We start from the raw sequence: 27,806 nt of genomic DNA, 5'->3' as shown, positions 1-27,806 counted from the left end.
GTTGTGAAGAACTGATATAGTTAACTGAATATTAATTTTAAGCAGAAGATACTATATAAATATTTTAAACAATATTGAAAATTTATTGGATGCATACAGTTTGCCAAGATTGATATTCTTTTCTTTTTTTATAAATAAATTTTTATTAATTTTAATAGGATGACATCAATAAATCAGGGTACATATATTCAAAGAAAACATGTCCAGGTTATTTTGTCATTCCATTATGTTGCATACCCATCACCCAAAGTCAGAATGTCCTCCGTCACCTTCTATCTAGTTTTCTTTGTGCCCCTCCCCTCCCCCTTCCTCTCTCCCTCCTTTCCTCCCCCCCCCCCCCAACCACCACACTCTTGTCCATGTCTCTTAGTCTCGTTTTTATGTCCCACCAATGTATGGAATCATGCAGTTCTTGGTTTTTTCTGATTTACTTATTTCACTCCATATAATGTTATCAAGATTCCACCATTTTGTTGTAAATGATCTGATGTCATCATCATTTCTTATGGCTGAAGATTGATATTCTTGCTTTATATACTATATGTGGCAACAGGCACAGAGAAGTTTACCAAATGGAAGTGTGATTTGAAACTGGTGCCCCAATTCATACTGTTAACCATAATGCAATGCTCTGCAAACATCTTCATAGCTGCTTACTATGTAAACATTTTTTAAAAATAATTTTAATTTACAATTACAGTTGATGTATAGTATTATATTAACTTCAGATGTACAAGCAAGTGATTAGACATTTATTAATTTACAAAGTGTCACCCCCAATAAATCTGGTGCCCCATCTGACACCTTAAATAGCTATGTCTCCCAGTCTTGGTAAGATGACCTTATGCAGTAGGTGTTATGTAGGTCCCAGTAATGCACTTTCCCTGGTCACCCAAGGCAGGCGCCCTAGGTGCACATGCCTTGTTGAGCCTTGATTACTGTTGGCATGTCAGTGGGAGGGAGTGACCCAGGCTAATCTGCTGAGAACCAGCTGTGTGACTAATAGTGGATGAGCTGCTGTGCAGGTACCAACCCCATGGAGCAGAACTCGACTATATACATTTTATTTATTATTTCTCATGACAATAACCAATGGTATTTCAACTAAACTAATCATAACTTTCCTTCTAATGAAAAGTATGCCACCATCCTAATAATAGTACTCCCTGTATCAGAGATGAGGTAGGAAATGTATTCTTCTCTCTAGAAATGTCAGCTTGCAATAGCTGTCTCAGGTCATGGTTCTTAAATTTTGGTATGCTCAAGAATCATCTGGAAAGCTTGTATAAATTGCAGATTTCACTTGCCAGAAATTCTCAATTGGTAGATCTTGGGTTCAGTCTAGGAATCATTATTCTTTTTATTCTTTAAATAATTTTTTTCTTTTTTTTTTTTTTTTTTTTTTTTTTCATTTTTCTGAAGCTGGAAACAGGGAGAGACAGTCAGACAGACTCCCGCATGCGCCCGACCGGGATCCACCCGGCACGCCCACCAGGGGCGACGCTCTGCCCACCAGGGGGCGATGCTCTGCCCATCCTGGGCGTCGCCATGCCGCGACCAGAGCCACTCTAGCGCCTGAGGCAGAGGCCACAGAGCCATCCCCAGCGCCCGGGCCATCTCTGCTCCAATGGAGCCTTGGCTGCGGGAGGGGAAGAGAGAGACAGAGAGGAAAGCGTGGCGGAGGGGTGGAGAAGCAAATGGGCGCTTCTCCTGTGTGCCCTGGCCGGGAATCGAACCCGGGTCCTCCGCACGCTAGGCCGACGCTCTACCGCTGAGCCAACCGGCCAGGGCTCTTTAAATAATTTTAATTAAAATAAATTATTTATTGCCCTGGCTGGTGGCTCAATGGATAGAGCTTGGCCCAACATATGGACCTCCTAGGTTCAATTCTTAGTCGGGCACACAGGAGAAGTGACCATTTGCTTCTCTCCCCTTCTCTTTCCCCCTTCTCTCTCTCTTCCCCTCTCTCAGATAGTGGCTTGATTAGTTCAAGCATTGACCTGGGTGCTTAGGATAGCTTGGTTGGTCCCAGTGTCAACCTTCGGCATTAAGGATATCTTGGTTGATTCAAACATCGGACTCAGAAGGTGATAACTGGGTGGATCCTGGTTGGGGTGCATGCGGGAGTCTGTCTCACTATCTCCCCTCCTCTCATTTTAAAAAAAGTATTTATTAAATTTTATAGCAAGAGCAAAGGAAAGAGAAACATCAATTTGTTCTACTTATTTATGCATTCATTGGTTGATTTTTTTTTAAGATTTTATATATTGATTTTACAGAGGTGGTGGGTAGAACAAGAAATATCAACTCATGGTTGTTTCACTTTAATTGTTCATTGATTGCTTGTCATATGTGCCCTGACCAGGCAAGCCCAGGGTTTTGAACCAGCAACTTGAGCATTCCAGGTTGATGCTTTATCCACTTTACCACCACAGACCAGGTATTGGTTGATTCTTGTATGTGCCCCAAAGAGGGATTGAGCTCACAATGTTGGCATGTCAGGACAATGCTCTAACCATCTGAGCTGCCTGGTCAGGGCAGGAATCATCATTCCTAACAAGCCTCATAGGTGATTCTAACATGTATGGACCTCAAATCACACAAAAAAATCACCCTGGTAATTTCCTTCTCCTATACGTGATACCCAAATTGATACTCAAGTCTACATGACTAGCTTTTGAAGGATTATATTATTTTGATTTGTGCAATTAGGTTTATGTTGGGAAGGTAGGTGGGGGAGGGGCTGTTATCCTAAAAGCCTAACCTCTTGAGTTCTTTTTTTTTTAAATATTTTATTTATTGATTTTTTAGAGAGAGAGGAGTGAGAGAGAGAGATAGAGAGAGAAGGGGGAGGAGCAGGAAGCATCAACTCCCATATGTGCCTTGAGCAGGCAAGCCCAAGGTTTCGAACCGGCGACCTCAGTGTTCCAGGTCGACGCTTTATCCCACTGCACCACCACAGGTCAGGCCTTGAGTTCTTTTTTGCTCCAGAGCATTCCCCCATTCCTAACCACAGGTTCCTAAATTGTGGTCAGTGCAACAGAAGTTCCTGAGTTACAGAATCACAATCGCAGAGAATAGGGCCTGGAAATCTGATTTTTAATATCCTCTCCAGGTGGGTCTTAATGTGCACTGGAGTTTATGAGCTGGCTTTAATGTCACTTTTCCCAAGAGACTTGGCTTTGTCCCAACTTTATTCTAGTCATCTTTTCTTTAACCATTTACTGAATCTAGATAATTTCTTTATCTTTATTGTCTCCCCATGTCTGTGCCCATTTTTCTATCCTCACAGCCACAGCCAAATTTAATGTTTTAATATATCATTTCTAGATTACTATATCAACTTTCTTACTGATCTCTATACTTCCCTCTACTCCTGTCTTTTATTGCTGCTTGGGATCTTATCCAGTCAGATCCCTTTCTTGTTTAAGAGTCTAAATTACTTAGCTTGGCAAACAAGTTCTCTTATAAATTAGCTCATTCCTCCCCTTCTTCTCACACCCTGTTGTTCAACTGTTCCTTACTGTTTGCAGTTTCCTAAAAGGGTCATATACTTCTCCATGCTCCCATTAGGTCTTCCCTGGCACTGGCACTTGGACTTGGATAGGTAGAGAATGATCCTAAAGGTCCCTTTGTTTATCCCTGTGATAATTTCAGCACTGCATGTTTACTAGGACCTTCTCTCTCTCTCTCTCTCTCTCTCTCTCTCTCTCTCTTTGCTCTCTCTCTTTTTAAATGTATTCCTAAATCTAATATATGCCTGGACATAGTAGGTGATCAGAAATGAGGATCTGATATTAGGAAGTGGGAGGATATAAAGTAGAAGATAAAGTTGGGGATATTGTAGAAAAATTGATTTGTCAGTATTGGCAATTTGGTAAAATGAAAATGAAAAGTCAAAAGTGACCTGAGCCTACAAGAAGACTTTTTAAAGATAACATTTAGGACAAAGGAGAATCAGATTTTATTGCTATGATAGTGATTGCTATTTAGTATATGAATTTGAGGTGTTTCAAGGATTTTCTTGAGGAGGAAAATGGGTATCCCGCAGGACTTCTAGAGAGACATTAGGACTGCGGACAAAGTTTTGCATGTAATCCTCATTGAGCTCATTGCTGAGGCTATAGTTTACAGGTTCAACTGACGAAGAATTAAAATAGTGTGAATAGAAATGAGTACTGAACAGATGCTTAAATCAAAGAGACAGAGACAGAGAAGGAACAAATGAGTTGATGATTAAATATTGGGAAATGGATATTTTTAAGGAGTAAACACAGGGAGAAGTATTAGCAATGGCTCTTGAGAAGGAGCAAATGGAATTGGTGTTACATCTTACTTTGCCAGTCTTTTTTTAAGGAAAGACAAAAATATTCCTCGATAAAACCATTAACATTTTGGTCATTTACAGCAGTGTTATGAGGAAGAAACGGCTGACTTTCTATAGAACAGCTCTGACAATAAAGCTGTTTATCTCCATTTAGAGGAGTTGTTTTTGGGTTACTTATTTACTGAAAATGTCCTATAGTTAATAATGAAGATGGCTCAAAGATAATTGAAAGCACATTATCTTTTTTTTTCCACATTATCTTAAAATACTAAAGAACCATGTTTTGATTGTTGAAAGGCAAAATTTTCTTTGTCAGGAGATTGTTCCTTCCATGTCTCTTTAAAAAAATAAAAATATATTTTAACATTCATAATACAGTGGTACCTTGAGATACGAATTTAATTTGTTTTGTAACCGAGCTCGTAAGTCAGTCAACTCATATGTCAAACTGCCAATACTGGACCAGTGCGCCAATGTGCCAACTACCTGCAGCTTCCCAAATCACGACTCGTATCTCGGAATTCCACTCGGATCTCAAACAAAAATACGGACCGAGTCGCGCAGTTCGTATCTTAAAAAATTCGTATGTTGGTTCTGTTTGTATCTCAAGGTACCACTGGGTAGGTCCTTTTGAATGGTGCCTTTTAGAACAAAATGGAGATAATCAAAAATCCTCATATCTTAGTGCTCTGTTTTAACTAACCACACCTTTTAAAGATGTAATTAGTGTATCAATGCAGTGTTTTGGTTATAGACTCCTACAGAAATATTTGTTTGTTAAAATACACAGCACTAACTCATTTTAATTTTTCCTTAAAAATAAATGAGTGAAATAGCATACTTTTGAAAAAAAATTTTTCTTAATAGCTTTCCCTACTGTCAGAAAAAGATGTTGCAGGTGTGGCTCCATTTAAGTGTCTGTTATTCATTAAGTTTGCCAGTGAAAATCAGGCTAGTTTGCTTGGCTGGTAAAATAAATCAGTAAGTACTTTGGGTAGATTCTACATAAACCCTCCCTGTATAATTGCAACTGACAATAGCTCTACCCCCATGTTGAGAGAATAGCTCTCTGTTTGGGACGATCAGAACTCATTTTATATTCATCTTTGGGTGAAAATGCAGTTGTTTATTTTTGCAGATGTTGCTTGGTAAAGATTCCAGCAAGAGCAAAAAAATGGGAAAGGGAACCAAATATTATTTCTTCACTAGAAAAAGCTTAGGTTGTAAAAATATTGAAAGACAGGGTCATTTTGAGTATTTCTTGTATATATTTTTCCTTCTCTCAGTTTGATCTTGGAGGTTTATGGACTTATTAAGATAGAGTGAATGGGAGAAAGATGAACTAGACTTCAGGGAAGAAAATTATTTTAGCCTATAGTAGTAATATACCTCACCCGTAATGCCTTAGGTATCTTTTAATTAGAATTTTACATAGTAAAAATCAAATGTAGGTATCTTTTAACTAAAATTTTATATAAAATATCAAATATTGGTAATTCATATTATATATTTGATGAATGTATGTATATTTGTGTAATATCAAGTATTTTAGAAAGCTAGGATAATATTTTGCTTATAGGAGAATTATGCTTTTTTTGTGAAAAATTCTTATAAATATTGATAGCTAACCTCTAATTAGCTATATTGAACATTGAATTTCCTAAAAAGAAAGAAGCCTATGTAGTAACTTTGGTTTTATATTTTTCCTTAAATGACAATGAAACCAAATTTACTATTAGAACTCATGTCAAAAGTATTTCTGGACTGCCTGGAAGTAAATTTACTAAGTGTTCAAAATATATATATATTTCTGAGCTATTTATATGATTAGCTCTTTTTATGAAATAATAAAATACATAAAAATAGTAAGACTCAGTAACTTATCCAAAAAAGGTATTTCTTATATTGAGTATAGAATAGATATTCAAACAATTACTGTACTTCTTATTATGTTAAAAAAGAATTTATAGATTTGAATATTTAAGTCAATAGAAGTCAGTGTTGATGTTCTGGATTATACAGTAATGGTGTTCTATTTACAGTAAGTGTGATATTAAGTTGATTATAGCAAAAATGTTTTTTAATTCCTTTTTTGGAAAAAGAATGGCAAGTGTCCTTCTAGGTGTTTTTGGTTGGTTTGTTTTTTGTTTTGTTTTTTAATTTTAACTGCCTGGATAAAAAAGCTAAGGAAATTTTTATAGATAATGTTAAGAAATATTTGCCACTTCAATAACCAAATAATTGTACACTTGATTCAAGAAAGAAAGGGATTTTTTAAAGACTTTATTTATTGATTTTACAGAGGGGGTGGAGCCAGAAGTATCAACTCATAGTTGCTTCAGTTTAGTTGTTCATTGTTTGCTTGTTGTATGTGCCTTGACCAGGCAAGGCCAGGGTTTCAAACCGGAAACCTCAGTGTTCCAGGTAGACACTTTATTCACTGCACCACAAGAAGCCAGTCAAGAAAGGGACATTTATTCTTTACTATGAGTTTTTGCCTCTGATAAATTCCTGTTATTTTTACAGACTTGTTAAAATGGGACCAGAACTTTTTTTGTGCAAATATAATGTGATGAAAATTTGCAGGTTCATTAGTTAAAAATTGCTTGATGCTTATAACATAATACATTACATTTTTAAAATTGATTTTAGAGAGAGAGCAAGAGGGAGAGAGAGAAAGAAAATTGATTTACTGCTCTACCCAGTTGTGCATTCATTGGTTGCCTCTTTTTTTTTCTTTTTTTTTTTTTTAACAGAGACAGAGTGAGAGAGGGAGGGATAGATAAGGACAGACAGACAGGAATGGAGAGAGATGAGAAGCATCAATCATCAGTTTTTTGTTGCGACACCTTAGTTGTTCATTGATTGCTTTCTCATATGTGCCTTGACCGTGGACCTTCAGCAGACTGAGTAACCCCTTGCTCAAGCCAGTGACCTTGGGTCCAAGCTGGTGAGCTTTGCTCAAACCAGATGAGCCTGCGCTTAAGCTGGCGACTTCGGGGTCTCGAATCTGAGTCCTCCGCGTCCCAGTCCAACAGGGTAGTGGAGAGGACAGAGTTCAAACTTCACATAGAAATCTCTTTTGGCCCGACCAGGTGGTGGCGCAGTGGATAGAGCATCAGACTGGGACTAGAAGGACTCAGATTCGAAACCCTGAAACCCCAAGATCTCAGACTTGAGCGTGGGCTCATCCAGCATCTGGTTTGAACGCAGGCTCACCAGTTTGAGTGAGGTGTCGCTGGCTGGAGCATGGGATCATAGACATGGCCACATAGTACATATGTGGCTCTATTCACTGCGCTACTGCCTGGTCAGGCAATTGGTTGCCTCTTTAATGTGTGCTTACTCAGGATAGAACCTGTAGCCTTGGTGTATGGGGATGATGCTTTAACCAACTGAGCTACCCAGCCAGGGCTAACTAATATAATACATATTTTAAATTTTTTATTTCTTGATTTAAGGGGGAGAGAAAGAAACAGAAAAACATAAATTTGTTGTTTCACCTATTTATGCATTCATTGCTTTCTCCTTGTATGTGGAACCCTCAATCTTGGGCTATTAGGACAACACTTTAACCAACTGAACTACCAGGTTAGGGCTAAAATAGTACATATGTGCCTTGACGAGGAGGCGGGAGGCTATAGCAGAGTGAGTGACACCTTGCTCAAACTAATGACTTTGGGCTCAAGCCAGCAACCATGTGGCCATGTCTATGATCCCACGCTCCAGCCAGTGACACCTCACTCAAACTGGTGAGCCCGCATTCAAACCAGATGCTGGATGAGCCTGCGCTCAAGCCTGAGATCTAGGGGTTTCGGGGTTTCGGACCTGAGTCCTTCATGTCCCAGTCTGACGCTCTATCCACTGCGCCACCGCCTGGTCAGGCCAAAAGAGATTTCTATGTGAAGTTTGAACTCTGTCCTCTCCACTACCTTGTTCACATTTATCTACTTTAAAACTTGATTCCTAAGTGTTCTGTAGATATGATCGTACAAAGCTTAGATATAGCTATTAGAAATTGAACCCTATCAAGTTAGGATAAATATTTTTCTTAGTTTGTGACAATACTTTTAAACATTTAAAAATATGGATTTGAGCTTACTCTGCAAGATTTTTAATGTTCTAGTGTTCTCCTAAGATATATAAAGTCTTTGTTTCTGTTTTAAATCCTTTTAATCCATGCTCATGAACTTCTTTTTTAAAAAAATTTATTGATTGATTTTTAGAGCAAAATAGAGACAGACAGAAATGGCAATCTCATGTCAATCTCTTCCGGTATGTGCCCTGTCCAGGGATCGAACCCTCAACCTTTGTCTACTGGATGACACTAACCAACCTAGCTATCCTACCAGGGCTGCACATAAATTTTTTTAGCACATAAATTTTTTTAGATCCGAAAACCAGAGAAAGACATTATAAGAAGAAAAGCCAGAGTGACTATAGATCAATATGCTTCATTGGATTTAGGAATGCAGTGTTCACAGATTAGTCAGTATTGTTAAGATGTCAATTCCCCCGAATTTATTTATTATTTCAGTTTTATCCGAATCACAGTCATAGCAGGCTTTTTTTCCTCTTGTTGTTGAAATCAACAAAGTGATTCCAAAATATGATATATACAGAAAAACAAAGGAATCAGAATAGCTAAAACAATCTTGAAAAAGAACAGCGCTGGAAGCTGCACAGTACTGATTTCAAAACCTTAAAGCTACAGAAATGTAGACAAGGTGGTACTAGTAAAAGAATAGATGCATGGATTAATGTGATGGGATATTGTGTTTAGAAATAGACCCACACATAACTGAATTTTTGACAAAAATACAAATGTAATTCAGTGCTGCTGGAACCTGTACATGCATATATAATTGAAAAGGAAGAAAACCTGTGTATTTTGCACCATGTACAAAAATGAACTTGAGATGGATCATAGACTACATGTAAGACCTAAAATTACTGAACTTCCAGAAGAAAACATAGGTGAAAATTTTAATGATTCTTTAAAGACTTCTTAGATTTGAAAAAGAAGCTTGGTGTATAAAAGAGTTAATGGAAAATTTGTTTTTCATTGAAATTATTAAAAAGGTAGTTTCTTAGAAAAACACTGTTAAAGTAATGAAAATAACAGTACAGACTGGGATAATATATTTGCAAAGCACTTGCCAATTATGACTTGGTATCTAGAATACATAGTTAGCCGTCACATGTCAATAATAAGGAAAAGGACAACCCAGTTAAAAACTGGTCAAAAATTTTAAATAGACCCTTGATGATGGAAGAAGCACAATACAAGATGTTCAACATCATTAGTTATGAGGGACATTCAAATTAAAACCATAATAAGATAACACTACACATGTATTTGAATGGCTAAAATAAAAATATTTACCATTTCAAACACTGGAAATGATGCAGAAAAATGATCCTCATACATGGCTAGTGGGAATGTAAAATTGTACAGCCACTTTGAAAAACTATTAGTTTCATATAAAATTAAGCATAATATAATCGTATAACCCCAAAATACCATTTTTAGATATTGACCCAAGAGAAATAAACATCTGTCCACACAACATTGTTAAGATGTCAGTTCTTATATGCAAATAGTTATTAGCATCCCAAACTAGAAACAACTCAGAATGTCCTTCAAATGGTGAATGAATCAACATTCTACCACATCCATACAATGGAATACCATTCACCAATAGAAAGGAGAAAGGAAGGAGCTCCTCAAATAGTTATATACTTTATCATTCCATTTATATGACATTTTGGGAAAGGCAAGACTGTAGGATCAGGTTAAAAAAAATCAGTGTTGCCTGGGGAGTGGTCTAACCAGGCAGTGGCACAGTGGATAGAGTGTCAGACTAGGACACAGAAGACCCAGGTTTGAAACCCCGAGGTCGCCAGCTTGAGTGCCGGCTCACCAGCTTGAGCGTGGAGTCGCTGGCTTGAGTGTGGGATCATAAACATGACCCCATGGTCGCTGGCTTGAGCAAGGGGTCACTCAGTCTTCTGTAGCCCCCTAGTCAAGGTACACATGAGAAAGCAAACAAGCAACAACTAAGGTGCCATAACAAAAAATTGATGCGTCTCATCTCTCCCTTCTGGTCTGTCTGTCCCTCTCTCTGTCTCTCTCTCTCTCTCTGTCTCTTTCTCTGTTACAAAAAAAAAAAAAGAAAAGAGGTACTTCAAGCCTGGGGAGTATTGGTAGGTATTGACCACAAAGGGGCAAAGGGACTTACTAGAGTGCAGGAAGTAGTCTATTTTTTGGTTGTCAGATTCCTAGAACCATACAGCTTTCCTGTATAGAGATTATACCTCAAAACTGACTTTACTGGCAAACTTTAAAAAATTTTAAATTATTTTAGAAAGTATGATAAAGTTAACATTTAAAATGATTTATTCAGGCAAAAGATATTGGATGGATGCTAAAACCATTAAGTGCAGTGTTAATCGTGCTACAGTATATTGAAATGACCCTCATAGATTATTGCTAATCTTTATCATTTGAAGAGATCTGTGCAGTCACTACTTTAACCAAGTGATCGAATTTCTCATTGCTGACTAGGCAAGCACTGGACATATTATGCTTACTGACTTGAGTAATATGAAGTTCACAGCAGCAGTACGAATGAAGTTCTATGAAAAATACTAAACCTGGATCTAATCAAGACTTTAAGGTGACCATTTTTACAATGAAAAGGACAAAAATAAATTGAAGAAAACAATATTATAAATAAAAGAAACATTTTATTAATTGCAACAGTAATATACTATAATATGATAAATGTATAATAAAACATTTGTAATATATTGTAATTATGCTTACATGCCTATTAATTTTTAATAATAATTGTAAGAAAAAAGTACTCATTTAGATACAAATATGTCACATCACACGCAATGGATAGACTCTGCATTGATTGAATACGGACATTTACAGATTAGTCTTCCAACATCAAAAAGGAGGACATGTAGGAGGACACTTTTCGAGGGAGGGCGGAATTTACAAAAGAAGGACTGTTCTCCCTAAAGGAGGACAAGCTGGTCACCTTATTTAAACCTAACTTTCACTTTACAGAAATACAGGAGATAAGAGTTAAGTCATACCATTAGCAAACAATCAGACAAATCTAGAATGTGGGATATATATTTTTTTAATTTTTATTTATTTATTTTTTACAGAGACAGAGAGTGAGTCAGAGAGAGGGATAAACAGGGACAGACAGACAGGAATGGAGAGAGATGAGAAGCATCAATCATTAGTTTTTCATTGAGCATTGCAACACCTTAGTTGTTCATTTATTGCTTTCTCATATGTGCCTTGACCGCAGGCCTTCAGCAGACCGAGTAACCCCTTGCTGGAGCCAGCGACCTTGGGTTCAAGCTGGTGAGCTTTTTGCTCAAACCAGATGAGCCCACACTCAAGCTGGCGACCTCGGGGTCTTGAACCCTGGTCCTCTGCATCCCAGTCCGACACTCTATCCACTGCGCCACCGCCTGGTCAGGCTAGACTGTGGGATATTTTTGAAGACAGCTTGCCTGGTATTTTCATAAACAGTGTAATGGAGGGCCTTCTAGGTCAAAAGAGAGATAACAGTCAAACAGTAGTTGAATACTGATTAAGGGGGTAAGGGGAGGCAGGCACTTGAGGAAATATCGATGTAGACTAGCTACATTCAATAACATTGAAGTTATTTTTCATTTTTCTGAGGTGTGGTAACAGTATTGTGATTACATAGGAGGTAATACTTTTAAGATATAGATGTTTAAGAGGTGAAATGTCAGTATCTGCCACTTATTTTAAATGTACACACAAATAGGTAAAATATTAATAGTTGTCTCTAGACAGTATTTATATGGCTATGCATTAGTATTATTGTTTTAAATTTTCTGCATATTTGAAAATTTTCATAAAGAGGACATTGCATTTAGACTTAGTCACGTGCTAGTTATTTATGATGTCCTTATGATATGCAGTGCATTGCTATAGATGCTATGAGTATCAGGCAGCTGTACCTACATTGCACCCCTGAGGAAAACTTTTTTTTTTTTTTTGCTACGGTGTGTTTGACATTATATAACATGTACTTTGAGATCTGGGATAGAAGACAGCTTTGTGAAATATTTTGTATTGTAGGGATGTTTTTGAGACCATTGCTGTGCCTCACCAGTGGTGGCGCAGTGAATGAAGCATGGACCAAGATTGCTGAGGTCGCATCTTTGAAACCTTGGACTTGCCCAGTCAAGGCACATAAGGGACTTGATGCTTCGTGCTCCTCCCTCCTGCTCTCTCCTTTCTCCTCTCTAAAATGAATGAAAAAAAAAATTAGTAAAAGAACCATTGCTTACTGTATCGTATGGTGGGTATTCTTTTTGAGAAAGATGAAACTTTGGGTTTCAATAACAAGAGTTGTTCGGTTCTGAAAAACTGGGTTCTGGCATGTTACAGACACTGAATTAGGTAGGGCAGAGCTTATGTTTTACTGGCTGCTAGGGAGTTCAGAACTCACTCGTGGCCCATCTCTATCAAGTGCACTTCCCCGCAGCACTCCTGACTGCCTCGTAATTTTCCCTACCTACCCTCTTCACCTCCATCTGATACCTACATCTATTTTTGCTTATATCTATTTTCTAAGATACTTTATGCTCAATAATGTGCTAGCCATATTAAAAGGGTTTAAAATAATAGAGCTTATGATTTGAAAGTCACAACCTAAAAGATAATCATATAAGTTTTTGCTCCCAAATCCAGAGATATTTTATCCTCTAACCAAATTTAGAGTAAGGGACTATTACTAGAAAATTTGAAAATACATACATTTAAATATGATTAAATAAGGTTTAAAATATCCTATTTTGTGGGGAAGTTTAATGCAGGGAATTCCATGGAAATGTTTTGTTTTGTTTTTAATTATTTTTCTTTTTAAATCTTTTTTTATTTTTTATTTTATTTATTCATTTTAGAGAGGAGAGAGAAAGGAAGAGAGAGAGAGGAGAGAGAGACAGAGAGAGAAGGTGGGGAGGAGCTAGAAGCATCAACTCCCATATGTGCCTTGACCAGGCAAGCCCAGGGTTTCGAACCAGCGACCTCAGCATTTCCAGGTCGACGCTTTATCCACTGTGCCACCACAGGTCAGGCAGTTTTTAATTATTAATTTTAGCAAGAGAGGAAGTGGGAGAGAGACAGAGAAAAAGAAACATCGATCTGTTCCTGTGTGTGCTGTGAGTGGGAATGGCTTTTCAGCAGCAGTTAGAATTGGCATTTTCCTTAGAATTTTATATATTATATATATATATATATATTTTTTTTAAATAGCCATGTTTTTCTGCCATTTTTATTTTGTTTTTATTTTTAATTCTTTATTTATTCATTTTAGAGGAGAGAGAGAGAGAGGGAGAGGGAGAGAGAGAGAGAAGTGGGGGAGGAGCAGAAAGCATCAACTCCCATATGTGCCTTGACCAGGCAAGCCCAGGGTTTTGAACCGGCGACCTCAGCGTTCCAGGTCGACACTATCCACTGTGCCACCACAGGTCAGGCTAGAATTTTATATTTTAAACTTTTTTTTTTATTAATGTAGTAAAATATGTCAATTTTACTTTTAGCATTTCTGAAAGAACTATGATATACAAAAAAAGAGAGAATCATGATGTGCAAAATAATCCTAATGAAAGATAGTATTGCTTTTTTTTTTTTTTTTTTTTTTTTAGTGAGAGAGAGAGAGAGAGAGATGGACAGACAGGAAGGGAGAGGGATGGAGAAGCATCACATTTTTGTTGTGACACCTTAGTTGTTCATTGATTGCTTCTCATATGTGCCTTGACCAAGGGGAGCTCCAGCTGAGCCAGTGACCCCTTGCTCAAGCCAGCAACCTTGGGCTCAAGCCAGCAACCTTGGGGTCATAGCTATGAAGATTATATTACTCTTGAATGCTATTCAAATTCCTTTCCCTTCACAATAGTATCATTCTTCTGTTAAATGATACTCTATATTTTATAAAATAATTTTCATCATCAGCATGTTGATAGAGATGCTATATATATGAGTTAGTTTTCTACCTTCTTGGGAGTTGAAGTCTTTACCCAATTTCTTTTTGGGATGTTATATTACCAAAGATGCATTGTCTGACAGCAGAATATTTAAAGCAGGGATAACATTTACTATTAAATGTTATATGAATTACTGATGGCTAAGACATTTTTCTTTTTTTTTTTAATAATTTTTTTTTTTTTTTTTTTACAGAGACAGAGAGTCAGAGAGAGGGATAGACAGGGACAGACAGACAGGAACGGAGAGATGAGAAGCATCAATCATTAGTTTTTCGTTGCACATTGCGACACCTTAGTTGTTCATTGATTGCTTTCTCATACGTGCATTGACCGCGGGTCTTCAGCAGACCGAGTAACCCCTTGCTCTAGCCAGAGACCTTGGGTCCAAGCTAGTAAGCTTTTGCTCAAACCAGATGAGCCTGCGCTCAAGCCGGCGACCTCAGGGTCTCAGACCTGGGTCCTCGGCATCCCAGTCCAACGCTCTATCCACTGCATCACCACCTGGTCAGGCGGCTAAGGCATTTTAAAGATCTTATGTATATATTAAATAAGAGCGTCTTTTGAACTACCTTAAGTTTATTTTAACTTTTTTTGAAGTATTCACTTGATTAAGGTTTGCTTCTTTAACTAAGATTCTTAAGTTTAGTGGAATCTTCCACTGAAGGTCATTTTTCTTTAAAGATCCAGTGGTGGTGCAGTGAATTGAGTGTGCCTGGGAAGCTGAGGTCCCTGGTTCAAACCCCCCAGGTCAAGGGTATCTCCACACTGCCATTACTCTGACATCCTCAAAACCCAAATGTCTCTGACTAGAGCATGACTCATAGGCTTGAGCGTGGGGTTGCTGGTTTGAGCACAGACTCATCAGCATGATCCCAAAGGTTGCTTGAGGCCCAAAGTTGCTTTCTTGAAGCACCCCCTCCACCTCCTTACCCCCCACCAAGGCACTAATGACCCAGGAAGGCATTAATGAGAAGCAACAACAAACAACTATAATGAAGCAATGGCCAATTGAGTTGATGCTTCCCATCTCTCTTCTCCTCCCACCACACTCCTTTCTGTCTCTCTCTAAAAACAAAAAGATCTGAAAAGAAGCTTGTTAAATTAAATGATCTTTCAAGGCTTTTTTACTTACAAAACTAAGTTTTGGTTTTATACTTGGTCATGCTTAAATCTTAATCTTAATAACTTTAATATAAATATAAAGTATCCTTTAACACAAGGATGAGGCTATTGTGGGGGAAAAGGAATTTGAACACCATTTAAGAGTAACTAATATAATGTTTCATTAGAATTTTTTTGTACATCATAGTTCTTTCAGAAATGCTAAGAGTAAAACAATGCCATATTTTAGTAACCATTAATTCAAAAGAAGTAAGTCTAAAAAATAAAATTCTCAAGGAAAATTCCAATTCTAACTGCTGTTGAAAATCCATCCATGCCTGCCCAGGCAGTGGTACAGTAGATAGAGCATTGACCTGGGACACTGAGGACCCAGGTTCAAAACCTCGAGGTCACCGGTTTGAGCGGGGCCTCACCTAGTTTGAGCATGGGGTCACTGGCTTGAGCATGGAACTATAGACATGACCCATGGTTGCTGGCTTGAAGCTCAAAGTCATTGGCTTGAACCCAAGGTTACTGGCTTGAGCCCAAGGTCGCTGACTTGAGCAAGGGGTCACCGGCTCAACTGGAGCCCTCCAGTCAAGGCACATATGAGAAATAACCAACGAACAACTAAAGTGACACAACTATGAGTTGATGCCTCTGATCTCTCTCCCTTCCTGTCTGTCTCTCTCGGCCACACTTTCTCACTCTTTTGCTAAAAAAAAAAAAAAAAAAAAAAGGAAAAGAAAAAAATTCATCCATGGAATCTTCTACTGTGAGGGATATACTACAATTAACTGCCCTAACAGGGTAGTTAATAAATATTGCAGGTGTGAGTATGGTAGGATTGCCATGTTCTTTGCCCCAGGCAGAATGATTCCTAGAACTAAGATTTAGATTTTGTTGCTCACATCTCTGGAATTCACTTTTTCTTGTTAGCCAAAATACAGTAAACAAGGAGGACAGTTTTCTGTCTGCAACTATTTTTAAATGAAAGTACTATTCTCATTCTTACTTTAATTCATTTCTTAACACATAAAAATCGAGTTTAATTTTTAGTAGTATCTGTTAGTCATGTGAGCTTGGTACAGCACCTCCCTTTAACTGCTTCACACATCACTCACAGGGCAAGTTCCCACAAAGACCTGTTTTGTCCACCTAAAGAAAACAGTTTCAAAACTATGCACAGCTACAATCAAGATGAACTGGTCAGAAATTGGATACAGAAGCAAATAAGAAACCAAATGATGCTTCCTAGTTAACAAGCAGAGTGTTGTGTATAGTATGAGTATGATTGCAGGTAATGAAATGCTGTGCATTCTAAGAATACTCTTGATTAGAAAGTTTATATCATGTTCATATTGTAATCAAAGTCAAGACACTAGCTTTTTCCCTTTGCTAGAGTTTATGACAATATAAGTAATTCACTTAGAAAGATACTATAGGCAACAGAGGGCAGTGAGAACAAATGATGACATGTGAACTTTAGTTCTGGGTACTGTATTTCTTAGCAGGCCTTGCAGGCGATAGCTAAGTATCAAGGTTGATAAGAAGAGGAGTTGGATATCAGGCACAGACTTCCTTCTTTTGGGCAATAGTTAGCAGATCACAGTAAGAAGGAATTTAGTGGCACGCTGAATTTATTTTCCCAGGGACTCTCCGTCTAGGTGAGGAAGAAGGGAATCCTTATATAATATATAGTTCATAAGTAACAGAATTATGTCTTTCACACAGAGTTAAATTCAAACGTAATACATTCACAGCTTAATTTATGTTATTTGAAAACACCCTTGAAATATTTTCTCTGAATAAATGTAAAATTATTTTGTCTTCTTGTTTAGAACGTTAAAGAATAGCAAGCACTGTTGAGAAAGTTTTGTTTCAGCTGACTATTAAACGAGCTTTTAACTCAGTATCAAATAACCTTCAAAAAAATCTGCTTTTTTTATAATGCTTTTCTTTTTCCTCTTGAGAAGTGGAAAAAAAAAAGGAAACAAAAGCAAAGAAAAATTTAAATGTCCTTTACTCATTTTTCCAACAATAGGCAAAGACCAGGCTTCCATAGCAATTAAATGAGAGAACTCTCAAGGGTACTTAGTGAAAATACATAATCTAGTTGCTGAATCAAATGTGTATATTATAAAACATAAAACTATTATGGAGAATACATGACACATATAAAAAATTTTCATCCTCCTTAATTCCCTACACTTTTTCAGAAGAAAATTATAATAAAAATTGGTTTTCCCCCCTTGTAAAGCCCTTTTCCCACCACAGGTATTTACATGTATATATTTATTTTCTGTTTTGAAGAAACCAGATTAACAAGGTAACTTTTCTAAAACACTTTTTTTTACATGAGAATACAAAAGGATTAAGGTGAATAATTAAATGCCTTCTTGTTTGCAACTGCTTCTTCTCCCTGGCAACTCCTTTCTCAAGGTTCATAGGCTGACAGTTTAAGACTATCTGTAATTTCTAAGTCTGATTTCTCATTTCTCAGTGGTAAGATTTAAATTGTCAAAAGAGTAGTCTTAAAATATGAATTAGGTTTTCTTCCTTATTATTACATTTTACTGAGGTATAACTTACATACAGTAAAATGCACATATCTTAACTGGACAGTTTGAGGTTTAACGTATGTACACATCAGAATCAATGGTGAGGACTTTCTCAAAATTCTCCTGCCAGCAGGTTGAAAGGTTTTTTGCATGATTCTGAGCCATAAAAGGAGTTTAATCCTTTTGTGGCTCAGTTAAGAATCTTTGCTTTTGTAAAGAACCAAATTGAGTAATGTACATAAAAATACATATAATAAAGTGTTCACAGAGATGAAAGTTAGGTTACTATTTTTAAAATCTTAAATTTCTTGCATGTCTTTTTCATGGGGTTTGCAATGCTGACTCACAAATGAAATTCTCAAAGTGCTTTTCTGTTTGTTTTTAAGAAAATTAATGAAAAACTTCATGATGGAGTATGTCAGCGCTGCAAAGAAGTTCTTGAATGGCGTGTAAAATATAGCAAATACAAACTATTGTCAAAGCCTAAGAAATGGTGAGTTAAGTTTCTTCATTACCTTACAAATATCATATGTATCATAGTTTTTATTACTTATTTCAACAATTTTCAAAGTTGTATTCAAATAAGTATTAAAGTAAATAGAGAAAAAATTTCATCCTCCCATACAGAATTTTATCTTACCTGGACTCTTGCTCATAAAAAGTGGATTAAGAAAAAATAAAAACAAAATAAAAGCTGGGTTAAGGCAGAGGGGAGAATATTTGTTTTTATAAAAATCTGCCCCCATAGTAGCAATATTTCCTAAGGATCATCTTTACCAAGGGGGATCTTAAAACAGGCCTGTCTTTAAACAGTCCAAAAAGATTACTGAAAGGGCTTAGATGGATTATCATAAATAAATTGGTAGATTGATAATTTCTAATTTCATTCTTTTAAATATCTGGGTTTAAATGAAAAGATACTGGACTTTGTTTTTCATCCATCTGTCCTTCAACCCTTTTCTATAATTCTGGGGTTCTGTTTCATTATGTCCCCGTTATGTACATCTGGAATCTGGGACTGCTCCCTTATATCGTTTAGTTCAGCAGAATAAGAACCATATTGGAGGGTAATTGCTGCCTAAAAAAAAAAGTGATCATCTTAAATATAAAGCAAGCATTAATGTATGTGATGGTGTTTTCACATTATGAGTTTTAATTTGGTAGTCTATATAGTATCTATTTAGAACACAATTGTTCATTGTTACATTATTTTCCTTTTAACTTTTGAGTAGTGGCAACTTCCATAAATGTAGTCTCCCTTCATTGGAGGAAACTTTGCTTAAAGTTTGGAATGTTAGTCTAAAAAATAAATACAATATAATCTTTGCTGTTTATTTTATTTTTGTGACAGCAATAAAGGGAGACAGAGAGACACATAGGGACAGACAGATAGAAGCATCAATTCTTTGTTGTGGCACCTTAGTTGTTCATTGATTGCTTTCTCATATGTGCCTTGATGGGGGGAGGGGCTACAGCAGACCAAGTGACCCCTTGCTCAAGCCAGCGACCTTGGGCTCAAGCTGATGAGCCTTGCTCAAACCAAATGAGCTTGCACTCAAGCTGGCAACCTTGGGGTTTTGAACCTGGGTCCTCTGCATCTCAGTTTGATGCTATGTCCACTGTGCCACTGCCTGGTCAGGCTTTGCTGTTTATTTTCATTGAAAAATTATGTCAGATATTTTGCAAATCTATAAATCAAGCTAGAGCATAATTTTTTTCTTGAGAATATTTAACAGGTTTTTTTTGTTTTGTTTTTTTACAGTTTTGAACTCTTTTTTGGGGGGGGTGATTTATTTTTCCTAAGAGGCTTCTTTTTTTCTTTTTTTTTTATAGAGAGAGAGTCAGAGTGAGGGATAGACAGGGACAGACAGACAGGAAGGAAGAGATGAGAAGCATCAATCATTAGTTTTTCGTTGCGCATTTCGACACCTTTGTTGTTCATTGATTGCTTTCTCATATGTGCCTTGACCTCGGGACTTTAGCAGACTGAGTAACCCCTTGCTGGAGCCAGCGACCTCGGGTCCAAGCTGGTGAGCTTTTTGCTCAAACTAGATGAGTCTGCGCTCAAGCTGGCAACTTTGGGGTCTCAAACCTGGGTCCTCAGCATCCCAGTCTGACGCTCTATCCACTGCGCCACCGCCTAGTCAGGCAAGAGGCTTCTTTTTAATACTGAAAGTAAAAGCCTCTTGGAAGGATAGATTAACTTTAGCTGTTTATGATTTTTTTTTACACTTTCATAGAAGAATTTTTACTATTTATTATAGGTATAGTTGGCCCCCTTTAAAATATATATACAAGTTTCTCTCTGCTATTTTAAGTCTATTTCATGTGTTCTTTATCATTTCTCCCCAAAGGAAACATTTTGAAACAAAGCTGATTAGTTTTATGCTCACTGCCCAAATTTGCAGGAGGGAAAATTGGCAACTGTTTATATCCAATGCAAGATTTCCATGTATGAGTTAGTCTCTATTCTCTACCATCAAAATTAGTTGCTGGTTGTATAAATAAATCATGTAGTTGTGTTGGTCAAATAATTTTGTAAGTATGATATATAGGTTTGTTCACTTACAGTTTGCATTAGGTGTGGGGAACAGGCTGTAAGCAGGCAGGGTTGTTATACTCTAAGGCTTAGTTTTAAGACTAAGCATTTCCCACCCTAAGTGACTTTGTATCAGAGACTTCCTTGTTTGTATATTGGATTAAAGGCTTTGATTTCTACACTATAAAATTGGGCATACCTAGAGTTTGCTCTCTCTTGGTTCCTGAGATTAGTATTAGAGGAGAGAGCAGAGAAAGGAGAGCAGAGAAAGGCCACGTGGAGGAGAGGAGAAGCAGCCAAGATGGCAGAGTGCTGAAGGAGAAGCCAGTTTGTGCAGAGTTTGTGCAGAGAGAAGGAGATGGGGAACAGAGGTGAATAAGGCTGGTGAGGTAGAAAACTTTGATTCTAGGAAACTCGGGTAAGTCAGTGGCTTTGGGAGCCCTGAATGGAAAGAGAAGTGTTTTCCCACTGTGTGTGCTTCTTGCCTGCCAGGTGCAAGCTAGTATTAAAGCTAATGGCCCACCAGTTCTTGGCTCTGTTGTTTCATTACCATCTGTCTGAATGAAATGCACACCTGAGTGGGCCAGGCAGCTGTGATGGTGGCCATGGTTACTGGCTTTACATTTGGTGTAGTCTGTGGCAGGATTCGGAATTCGGATGGAGCCACCACCACCTTTGAGCAGTGGAGTAGAGTCCTGGCTGCTGTCATGGTTCCCCATGTCTGTCCTTTTGGAGACCGTAGGCTGGCTGACTTTTACAGCCATGCGTGAGGAAACCGAGAGCTCTGTGGAAGAGGCTGCCTGGGACCTGAAAAACTGAGCAGTGGAAGAAGCTGGAGCAACATGGGAGAAACAGATGCTGACCCTGGAGCTGGAGGAAGCGCTGGAGGAGGGGGCCAACCAGGTTTGCGAGATTTGCTTGGAAATGGAGCAGCTGCTGGAGAAGGAATCACAGGTTCATGAGTTGCAGCTTGCCCTGGACATTGTGGAGAGCCAGCAGTGGCAGGAGGCTAGGGCTGGGGTTGCAAGGTCTGCGGAGCAGAAGGCGATGGCAGCCCGGGGCTTGAGCCTGGCAGTGGGAGATGGTGTTTTCAGTTCCTCTTTGGAGGATGAGGAGAATTGGGCTGGAGTTGCAGTCTCCAGAAGATGAGAGCCCAGCAGCAAGGAGTACCTACTACACCCCTGGTAGGTCTGCGATTTTTGGGACATAGGGGTGGATGCCATCATGATCTCCAGAGTAGAGATGGAAATGCTAACTGTGATTGCCACGTGCTCCTCTTTGGGACAGTGTAAGACCTGCCAGGATGGCAGGGATGAGGGTGGTGACTGAGGCCCCATGTGCTTGGACTGATTCCTGGACTATGACTAGAGTGGGCACTGGCTACTTTGTTGGATGGACTTACAGATTTTGGGCAATGTGAAATACCCTGATGGAGGTGGGGGACGGCTTAGCTGGAGGCCATCCCCTACCCCAGGAAGCTTTTCCCATGGCTAGAAAGAAGTCCGAGGACATTTTTCATTTTTGGCAAAGTGCTCAGAGACTGGTGAAGTGTATCTTTGTAATTGTTGAAATTGTATGATGTGTCATGCTGTATGATGTGTCATGCTGTTGTAATTTGTGTAATGTGCCCAATATCCTTGTGCAGGTATACCTGTGCTTTAGATTGTTAAGTGAGCAAAAGGGGTGGAATGTTGGTCAAATAAGTTTGTAAATATGATATATAGATATTTTTCCCCACCGAGAAAGAAGGAAGGGGCCAGAGCCATGAAGTGTGGAATAATAAAAGGATTTATTGAATACAGAGCGCATCCCATCCGACGAGGTTCCCTAGCCCCAGGGACAGAGGCTAGGGGAATCACAAGGGGTGACCTGAGTGGGGGGTATTTAAAGGGTCCTTAGGGTGGTCGAGATAATATAACGTGGTGAAATCTCACTGGCTGACAGATATGTCACTCTTTTCCAAAGGGCTCCTGAGACGTTTCTTTTGGCGTGCTTGGTTGTGGGCGGTTGGTGGTTCTAGCCCAAGTTCTCGGGTCTGGGTTCCCCACGTGACCATCCCCCATTATCCACTGACCTTACATTCTGACCTTTTGTGTTAGATAGAATGGGGGCACCATTTATTTGTCTGGCTACTTCCTGCTGATTAGGGGCATCATGGGGAGGGGAGATTGGCCGGTTGTGGTTTTGAAGGGTGTCAGGAGGAACATCTGTGTGGTCATGAGTTGAGAAACTTCATGGATGCGGTCCTGTAAGGATTTTTTTTAAAAAGATGAGTAATAGGAGGATTTGCAGGGTCCAGCCTTTTTGTGAGCTGGAGATGGATGGAGTCCATTGGTTCTGACTGCCAGTGGTCCTGTAAGGAGGCAAGCTTGAGGCAAAACTGCATGTCAGGAGTGGTGTAAAAAGGGGAAAAGAAGGGGTTCCATCCATTCCCATAACCGAGACCTGTGAGGGAATTAGAGGTCCAGAGTGTGATGGCAAAACAGAGAAGGTAGCCCCCATGTCCGCAAGAAATGAGATAGACTTACCCGTTTTTGTAGCTTTACCCTGGGTTTTCGTGAGGCTGATGAGGGTCTCCAAGTCCAGAACATGAGTCCTAGGAGTCCGAGTGATGGGCCCACCTGGCTAGATTGGCCTTCCCATTCGGGCAGCTTGTCCTCCACGTAGAGACTTTGAGGAAAAGCCTGTTGCCCAAAGGGGCAGTTGCTCCACCAGTGACCGGGCTGGGCAGTTGCAGTTGCAGTTAGGGCAGGGCTTAGTGGGCACCTGCGGGCAGGGGCCCTGCCGAGACCAATGACCTGCTTGCCACACTTATAGCTGCTGGAGGGATTCCTCTTTGTGGCTTGGACTTGGGTTGGGCACTTCCTGTGCCTTGCCTCTGTTGCTCTGCCGGCCTCAGGGCTACCACAAGAGCCTGGGTTTGGAGTGTTACCTTCTGCTGCATGCGGGCCTGGCGAACAGCTTTGGCCTGTTTCTACTAGTTGGGACCATTAAAAACTTTAAATGCCATGTTCACAGGTCCAGGATAGGGATTCTGGGGTTGAGAATAAGGAGGGGGGGAGCTTGTGAGGAGCCCGGCACCCAGATCCTACCAGAAATGCTGGAGCTAGAGGCAGGACAGGGCCAGAACTTCCTGCAAACAGATTGGGGTTGGGCGTCTGCAAACTGGTGTAAGAGTTAATAATAGGTGGAGAATGGCCTGATGGAGGAGGAACTTAAGAACACAGTGGAGAAGGGAGGGGCCCCTGGCCAGCAGGGGAGGAGAAAGAGAGACTGGTAGTGGTGAATAAGAAACAGGATTTTGCGAAGGGAAGGGAGGGGGCTCTCGGAGGGAAGAGACCCAAGCAAAAGAGGTCCACAGAGGGACCAGAGAGTAATCCCGAGAGAGGGGTGGCCCCGGGGGTCAGACAGGAGGGGGAGAGAGTTGGGGATCCATGAAGAAGGAAAGATCAGGAGTAGAGGTTTTAGGTGAGGTTTCTCTGGCCAGAAAAAAGGCCTGCGCGGTGGGACAAGCAGCACAGAGATTAAGGTCGGGTGTGCGAATAATTAGAAGCCGTGAATGTAAGAGATCTCCAACCAGCTCCCAGCTTTTTTGGCAATAGTTAAATTGGTGAGGGTGTTAAAACCAAAAGTCCCTTCAGGAGGCTAATTCAGTGGGTTCTGTGGCCTGGCCACAGTGGAGAAGAAGAATAGTTTCTTCTTCTTTAGGGAGGGAGATTCCTGTGCCCCCACGGCTGCCCTCAGTCCTCAGAGTGGTCAGAATTGAGTATCAGCGTCCCAAAACTCAAGCTCTGGCCACGGATGGATAAGGTAAAGTGGATGTGCTCAGGACGTCTCCACAGGCACACACACACTTGGACGGAAAGACGTCCCTGATGTAGCTACGGTTTTGGGCAGGGAGTCTCTGTAGGAAGAACTCAAGGGTGACTGGAGGCAGGGGACTTACCGCACCGTGCGCCAAAGTGGGTGGAAGGTCGGAGATCCTGGTTCTTTCTTGGAGAGGAAGGGGAGAGGAGCAGTCCTTGCAAACTTCGAACTCCTCCCGGGTTTTCGGCACCAAAATGTAAGGTATTTTTTCTCGCTGAGAAAGAAGGAAGGGGCCAGAGCCACGAAGTGTGGAAAAATAAAAGGCTTTATTGAATACAGAGTGCATCCTGCCCGACGAGGTTCCCTAGCTTCGGGGACAGAGGCTAGGGGAGTCACAAGGGGTGACCCATGTGGGGGATATTTAAAGGGTCCCTAGGGTGGTTGAGTTAATATGATGTGGTGAAATCTCACTGGCTGAAGGAGGTGTCGCTCTTTTCCAAAGGGCTCCTGGGATGTTTCTTTTGGCGTGCTTGGTTGTGGGCAGTTCTAGCCCAAGTTCTCGGGTCTGGGTACCCCACGTGACCATCCCCCATTATCCACCGACCTTACAATAGGTTTGCTCACTTATAGTTTGCTTTGGGTGTGGAGGACAGGCTGTAAGCAGGCAGGGTTGTTATACCCTAAGGCTTAGTTTTAAGACTAAGCATTTCCCACCCTAAGTGACTTTGCATCAGAGACTTCCTTGTTTGAATATTGGATTAAAGGTTTTGATTTCTACACTATATAATGGGGCAGACCGGGAGCTTGCTCTCTCTTGGTTCCTGAGATTAGCATTAGAGGAGAAAGCAGAGAAAGGCCACATGGAGGAGAGGAGAAGCAACCAAGATGGTGGAGTGCTGAAGGAGAAGCCAGTTGGTGCAGAGAGAAGGAGATGGGAACAGAGGTGAATAAGGCTGGTGAGGTAGAAAACTTTGATTCTAGGAAACTCGGATAAGTCAGTGGCTTTGGGTACCCTGAATGGAAAGGGAAGTGTTTTCCCACTGTGTGTATTTCTTGCCTGCTGGGTGCAAGCTAGGATAAAGATGATGGCCCAGCAGTTCTTGGCTCCGTTGTTTCATTACCATCTGTCTGAATCAAATGAGAACCTGCATGGGCCAGGTGGCTGTGATGGTGGTCATGGCTACTGGCTTTACCACTTGTAATTGTTTTTAAAGTGATTTTAGAAAATGAGGGAGGGAGGGAAAAAGAAACAATGATTTGTTGTTCTGCTTATTTATACATTCATTGGTTGACTTTTGTAAGTGTCTTGATTGGGGATTGAACCCACAACCTTGGTCTATTGTGATGATGCTCAACTGAGCTACTGTATGGCCAGTGGTTGCAGCCTTCGTGGCCTTTCACATGCAGGTTGTCATTGAATTCAGGCAGACGGTAAAGAAACAATGGAGCCAAAAATGGTGGGCCATTCCTTGATTCTAGTGTCATACAGGCTGATGCACAAACACACAGTGAAAAGCCCTTCCCATTCACTTAGAGCAGGAGTCCCCAAACTTTTTACACATGAGGGCCAGTTCACTGTCCCTCAGACCATTGGAGGGCGGATTATAAAAAAACTATGAACAAATCTCTATGCATAGCGCACATATCTTATTTTAAAGTAAAAAAACAAAACGGGAACACATACAATATTTAAAATAAAGAACAAGTAAAATTAAATCAACAAACTGACCAGTACTTCAGTGGGGAACTATGCTCCTCTCACTGACTATCAATGAAAGAGGTGCCCCTTCTGAAAGTGTAGCAGGGGCTGGAAAAATGGCTTCAGGGGGCCGCATGCGACCTGTGGGCTGTAGTTTGGGGACCCCTGACTTAAAGCTTGCAAAGCTACTGACACATTCTCCAGTTCCATAACCAGGAGAATCTTCTCCAGTTTTTCCTATAATCAAAGGCCCAAGCAGTCTCAGTGAAGCTTGCAAAAGCCCTCACCTCTGCACAAACTCTGAAAACTGATTTCTCTCTCTTTCCCTACCATCTTGGCTTCTTTCTCTCCTTCTCCTTCTCTCCTTTTAAAACTTTTCTGGTGCTAGCAAAAACCTCTCCTCCAGCACACATTAGCAGAACAATGGCCATTCCCAAGCAGGAACATAATTTGCAATTTCACAGATCACATACCTGGCTCTGCCCAGCACCATTTTTAACACTAAAAGTGAGCAAATTCAAAAAACACAAATTTTACGAATTTATTTGCCCAACAGCTACCCATCCAGGGCCTAAAGCATGTAGTTTTAGTTAATACGCCTAAAATAAATGTATAGCTTTCTGAATATTTTCAGCAAGCCTTTCCATAAAGATATTTAGAGATCATCACATTCCATTTTTCTACCAGTAGTGTTATTTCCAAAAAGAATTTAAGTATAGGTAATAAATATTTACTTAGCTGTGCAGTTTTTTTTTGGGGGGGGGGTCCCTTTTTTTTATTATTAGTATTTTAAATTTATTGTGTTAACATGGATTCAAGTGTCCCACTCAGTATAACACCCTCACCCCACAAGAAGGTACCCCCCAATACACTCCCCTTGGCCCCCTCCTACTGGCTCCCTCTCACTTTTCACTCTGAGATTTGCTCTCCTGTTATCTGTATTGATGTGTTATGTATCTATAAATTCATTAATTCTTTCACCTTCTCTGATCCTGTACCCTCATCCCCCTTCCCTCTGACAGCTGTCCCTCCACTCCCCATGACCCCACCTCTGACTCCGTTCCATTCCTCAGTTCACCGTGTTCATTAGATTCTCACATATAAGTGAGATCATATGATATTTGTCTTTCTCTGCCTGGCTTATTTCACTTAGCACCCTGGTCGGCAAACTGTGGCTCATGAGCCACATGCAGGTCTTTGGCCCCTTGACTGTGGCTCTTCCACAAAATACCATGTGTGGGCACTACCTCTATAAGGAACGTACCTATCTATATAGATTAAGTTTAAAAAATTTGACTCTCAAAAGAAATTTCAGTCATTGTACTGTTGATATTTGGCTCTGTTAACTAATGAGTTTGCTGACCACTGACTTAGCATAATACTCTCCAGGTCCATACATGCCATCGCAAAAGATATGATTTCCTTTCTCACGGCCATGTAGTATTCCATTGTGTATATGTACCACCGCATTTTTATTCACTTCTCCACTGATGACTACCTCAGCTGTTTCTAGATCTTGGCTATTGTAAACAATGCTACGATAAACATGGGGGTGCATGCATATCTTCTTTTGAGTTAGCATTTTGTGATTCTTAGGATATATTCCTAAAAGTGAGATAACTAGATAAAAGGCAGTTTCATTTTTAATTTTTTGAGGGAACACCATACTGTTTCCACAGTGTCTGTACAAGTCTTCACTCCCACCAGCAGTTCAGCAGAGTT

At 39.8% G+C, this 27,806-nt stretch overlaps 1 protein-coding gene across 1 annotated transcript in view; it reads left to right on the top strand.

Annotated features, from left to right (window-relative positions):
• Positions 1–27,806, top strand: part of C2H9orf85 (chromosome 2 C9orf85 homolog) — a 102,205-nt gene that overhangs the window by 31,520 nt on the left and 42,879 nt on the right. The window contains exon 2 of the mRNA XM_066257102.1: positions 18,426–18,532. Coding sequence (XP_066113199.1) covers positions 18,426–18,532 — 107 coding nt within the window. The remainder of the gene's footprint in view (positions 1–18,425; positions 18,533–27,806) is intronic.

The sequence above is a fragment of the Saccopteryx bilineata genome, chromosome 2, assembly GCF_036850765.1.
Source record: "Saccopteryx bilineata isolate mSacBil1 chromosome 2, mSacBil1_pri_phased_curated, whole genome shotgun sequence".
Classification (NCBI taxonomy): domain Eukaryota; kingdom Metazoa; phylum Chordata; class Mammalia; order Chiroptera; family Emballonuridae; genus Saccopteryx; species Saccopteryx bilineata.
The sequence above is the reverse complement of the archived record's forward strand: the minus strand, read 5'-3'. Positions and strand labels throughout refer to the sequence as shown.